Below are 5,034 nucleotides of genomic sequence, written 5' to 3' on the forward strand. Positions count from 1 at the left end.
GATAATTAGAAAGTGTTGATAATTATTTCTTTCATAATTCAGCGGTGTGACTATAACAGGAAAATGATCTTGTGAAAGTTCACACGTGCAGATGTATTAGTTACTGATTCATTTGATTAAATGCTAGTCTCAAGTGCTCTGATCCACAGCTGAAGGCGGCCCCATTAGCATAACACTGATGTTTAATTTTCATACGCATAATTAGCCATATATTTAACACTAATAGCAACATGCAGCCTTTCAGCATTAAACAGCCTGGGATTTGATCTGGCCTGGGCTGAACTTTCCCGGTTACACCTAGGCTGTCTAGGGTGCGCAGTTATCACGGTACCAAATTCATGTAATCAAGCACATTTTGGCAAAGGGAGCACACCAATAAAAATGAACATTCAAAACAAATCGCATCGCTGATGTCGTTAGAGATATCAGCGCAGACTTCTCTTCCCCCAGCTGCGGCTGCCCGCGTCGCCGCGCAGTGTCTGGCGGAGGCAGGGCTGTGCGGGCGGCGGGGCTGGCGCTCACTACCCGGCACAGGCAGGTCCCTCCGACAGCCTTTAAAAGATATTTAAACTTTTTCGGGCAGTGACGGTCCTTGAAGCAACCAGCTAATGACCGTGTGCAAAGCTGACAAGACCGAGCCCCTCTGCTCCTGTTTTTTTTTCTTGTTTTCTTTTTCCTCAGTGGCACTGTCGGTTTTAATTGCCCGTTTCTTAACGCCTCTGTTACTTTGCTGTTTGTGCGCTGTTCCGCTCGCGATGCGCAGCGTTCACTTCCGTAAGGCAGCCGCGGACTGGCGGGGAAGGGCAGCAGCGGCGCACTACCCCCGCACGGACTCCTCCGGCCGGCAGCTCTGCCCCGGGCCACGTAAGTGAGCACCCGCGGCGGCTTTGCGCGCTCGGACGCCGCGGGGCCGGGAGCGCCGCGCCGGGTCCCCCCGCGCCGCCGCCCCGACGGCGGGCGGCCGGGCTGCTCCCGGCGGGCCGCCCTGCCGCCGCCCCGCGCCGCCCCGGCCCCGCCGCGGGCTGCGAGCAAGCCCGGGGTGGTGGTGGTGGAAATCAGCCTTTCGGGGCTTTCTTCTCGCTGGCCCGGAAACGCATCCTGCGTGCAGGACTTCAGAAACGCCTGGCTGTCCCCGCGCAGGAACAGCATCTCTTAGTTTACTTTGTAATTAGGATTACGAGCGTGTGCCAGAAATACTACCACCGCACTACAACTGCGCCACAAACAGCTTGTTACCCCAGCAGTTGGTAAAATCCTCCAGTCCGAACAAAAGTACTCTTGAGGGAACCGCGCAGGGAACGGAGAGTACCAGGAGATGCTCGGCCCGTCGCTAGCAGCCCCCTTACGCGGGGGCCTGGGGAGCACCCCGCTCCCTTCAGCACTTCCTAACGCGGAGACGGCCTCCGCGGCCGCGCACGGCACCCCCGCGCCAGCCCTTGCCCGCGGCTGCCCCGGCTCCAGCGCCCCGACGGCGCCGGGAGCAGCTTGGCAATGCTCGGCCGCGGTTCCCGTCCGGGCCGGCAGCCCCCGGCTTCCCCGGCGGCAGCGGCCCTCTCGAAGCGGCGAGCCGAGGGGGCGGGCGGGATGCGGCGGGGACAGGCAGGAGGCGCGGGGGCATTTGGCACTGCCACCTCCCCCGCTGCCCCCTGGGACGCCCCCCCGGGGCTCCCCGCTCAGCCGGGGCGCGGCTCTGCCTTGGGCCCCCAGGAAACACAGTGCGCAAAACTGCTCCGGCGCGGCCGGTGCGCACCCGCGCAGGGGCAGCGCGGCCGGGCAGCCCGCGGCCCCTCCGGCCCCGCACGCTGGGCACGACGCAGCCAGCCGTCGGTTTAAGGAAACAGGATATATTTCCCCAAGCCAGTGATAGGTGTCCCTAATCTTCCTAGGGCCAACAACACGCTATTTAACCTCTGTGTATTTGTAAACTTGTTTGATGCATCGTTTATTTTTACAGGTTTTAAAGCCTTCCAAACTAATCTCAGCGACGAATGAGCTGAAAGGCTGCCCGGCAATATTAGAAATGTTCTAGGGGGGCTCCTGCTTTTTCAAAAGGTGATGTTAGAAACTATTAGAGCTGACAGCTCGCTGTACTCGAGTGAAAACAAACAACAGCAGAGCAGAGCTGTAGGAAACCGGTTTAGTTTGCCCAGCCCGGCCCACGGGCTCCGCAGCCCGCCGTTTCCGAGGTGCGGGACGGGCCACCCAGGGCACCGCGGGTCGGTGGCACCTGCGACTGCCCCGAGGCCACCGCACGGTGCGGGGCTGGTGTCCTGCGGCAGCAGCCCTGCGCAGCAGCGCCAAACGCCTCCGCGCCGGCGGGCTGAGCAGCGACCAGCTCACTGCAAACCACAGTCTTCCTCTCCGAGGCAGGTCCGGGACAGGACTTGCCCCCCCCTCCCCCCCGGGTCTGGGCAGAGGTGCGCACATTTCACGCCTTGCGGCTCTCACGACGCCCTCCTCCAAGCACACAACCGCAGGCAGGAGCCCGCACCCCTCCCTTAGCTCGCCTCTGCCCGTTTCTGCGAAACGCCCGGAACGCGGCAGGGCCGTGCGCGCCGCCGCGCCGCAGATGCTGAGCGGCCCCCGCGGAAGCGCGCTCCGCACCGCGCCCGCAGCCGCGCTCTCTGCTGCGGCGCGAGAAGCGAGGCAGGCAGGAAGGGGAGAGCCGCTGGGAAGGGCTGCGAGGGGCAGAGGCGCTGCCCGACTGCCTGCTGCCGCACTTGGGAAACTTTGCTTGCTGGGGTTTGTTTTTGTTTTTGTTTTTACATCCTAGTAGAAGTTACAGCCTGGGAAACAGCATCGTGCTAGTCTCAGTGAAGAAAAATTGGCTCCATAGCTCAGCTATAAAAGCAAAATACTGTGTGTTCCCCTGTCCCCGAGGCTGCACTGAGACAATGTCAGCCGGTACGTGTTTGTGCTGCACAGGACTTCGTGGAGAGGAGACCGTCCCTCTGCCCCTCGCCCCAAACAACCCAAAGTCTGCGCACTCGTGGGCTGTGCCTAGCACCTTCCAGGGACACAAATAAGCCAACAGACTTTTATTAAATACTCACCAGGTAACACACAGAGAGGACTATGCCCTTCGGAGCCGAGCCCACAAGCTGCTCTATCTGCAGCGACTTAGGCAGCCCCTGTTCCCCAGGGAAATTACGGAAATCTCCTCTGTGTCCCGGGAGACACGGGAAACCCCAGGAGCACAGCGAGTCCCTCCACTGCTTGCTCCATCCTCAGGCTTCTTCCTCCACTTGAGAGAGGATTTCTGCTCCCTCGGAGGTAATTACAATGGTATGTTCAAACTGCGCTGATCTGAAATACACATTTAGCAATTATTAGGGGGGCAAAGGCGGCCAGCAACGCCCGCAAAACTCACCCATTTTTTCCGGCTGTCTGGGATCAGTTCCATGGCTTATAAAAGATTAAAAAGTAAAATCAGGCACCTTTTATTGTCTACAGAAATCGCAGTCCATTTATCCTCCAGAATCTTAAATTCGGGGGATCCTTCCATTATTATTGGCTCTGTAACATGAAAAAAAAAAAAAGTTTTCTAAACTTAGTCGCATTCCTGTCCGAACTGGGAAGCAAGAAAGAAAAGGGGGGGGGGTCCCGGCAGGTAGTTCCCTTTCTGCACGGTCTCCCTCCTTGCTGGGCAACTGTCTCGCAAAACTAAAATGTCAACTAAAGAGGAAGACGAACTATTAAGGTAGGAAGTTGCCCATTTGTTTTTTGTAAAAGCAGGGAATTTTAATCAAGCTTTAATTAAGACCCCGTGGATAATAACCAAAGCACCAACCACACTTCTAAACAGCAGATAGTTTAAAATATTTGAAATTTTTAAACAGGCTTAAAATGTTCATTAAATCAGCAAAACAACAATTTTCTTATTTCCCTCTAATTGCTGCGCCATTTAGACACACAGTGAGGAAGAGGGCTTTTCCCCCCATAAGCTTTCCATGATTGGTATTTAGCACGTTCAATCCTCCAAGGGAGAGGTTCTGACTGGTTATCTCGGATGTAATCCACCAAAACCCACAGCAGCTCCGTCAGGAAGTAAATGACATAATAGCCACCAGATAGCTTGGTGCTAAAACATTGCTTTGGTGACAGAATTAGATTCTTCTGTTTCTGCACAGCCAGTTCAAAGTGTGCTGGCTAGGGCGCTGCCTTACCAAAATATGCGTTGGGTATCTTATTTAATAAGATTTATTGAAGATATTTACTTTTAGAAATCTTATCACTTGGCAGCTATCTTACCCAATTATTTCCTTATTGTAATTTAACATAATGTTTTAATCTGCTTCCTAAAACGTTCGTGTAGCCGACATCCTCCTATCTGAATGGAAATTTCTATATTCAAATAAAGAAACTGTAAGGATCTGGGTTGCTCTGTGTGTTTTCTTAAAACCATACAAGACAGTTACTGACCTACTGTGAACGCCATTCCCTCTTCCATTAACAAATCACTGTCATTGGCTACAAAAGAAAATAAAAACACTTTTACGGTTGTTGAGACTTTTTTTTTTTTTTTGGTAAATATAACCAGCACTTGGTTTTAAAACCCCTTTTTGGCCCGCAGGTACTGTGCATGGCAATCCCCGCTAAGAATACAAAAAACCGTTTAAAGTAGTCCCACCCAGAGCAGGCGAAACAAACCCGACCACAGCGTGGCTTGCAGGGGCAGCAGCTCTGCGGTCCAGCTCCCTCCCAGGCCAATTTACAGGCTTTAACACCTGGTGGGTGCCGTGGTTTTTCTTGGCCCCGCAAAAAACTTCGCCAGCGGCGCGGGCGGCCGAGCGGCACCGCAGCAGCAGGCAGCCGCGGGCGGGCAGGCGGGCGGGCGGGAGCCGCGGGCAGCTGCCCGGCGCCTCCCCGGAACCGGGCATTTCTCTGGGAAACAGCAGCAAACCGGCGCCGGGCTCCCGGAAAGCCCCCGGGACAGCCGCGCCGTCGGGGCCGCCACCGCGCCGCGCCCCGGGCGAACAGGCAGGGGTGTGCGTGTGCGTGTGTGTGTGCGTGTGCGTGTCTGTGTGTGCGTGT

General features: G+C 55.8%; 1 protein-coding gene across 1 annotated transcript in view; it reads right to left on the reverse strand.

Moving 5' to 3' along the window:
• Positions 1 to 2,671: 2,671 nt before the first annotated feature.
• The window catches only part of METAP1D (methionyl aminopeptidase type 1D, mitochondrial), a 49,073-nt gene continuing 46,710 nt past the window's right edge, over positions 2,672 to 5,034 (reverse strand). The window contains exons 8-10 of the mRNA XM_026061448.1: positions 4,423 to 4,470; positions 3,438 to 3,516; positions 2,672 to 3,306 (exon numbers count right to left, since the gene is read on the reverse strand). Coding sequence (XP_025917233.1) covers positions 3,228 to 3,306; positions 3,438 to 3,516; positions 4,423 to 4,470 — 206 coding nt within the window. The 3' untranslated portion in view covers positions 2,672 to 3,227. The remainder of the gene's footprint in view (positions 3,307 to 3,437; positions 3,517 to 4,422; positions 4,471 to 5,034) is intronic.

This window comes from Apteryx rowi, unplaced genomic scaffold (assembly GCF_003343035.1).
Source record: "Apteryx rowi isolate R43461 unplaced genomic scaffold, aptRow1 scaffold_180, whole genome shotgun sequence".
NCBI lineage: Eukaryota > Metazoa > Chordata > Aves > Apterygiformes > Apterygidae > Apteryx > Apteryx rowi.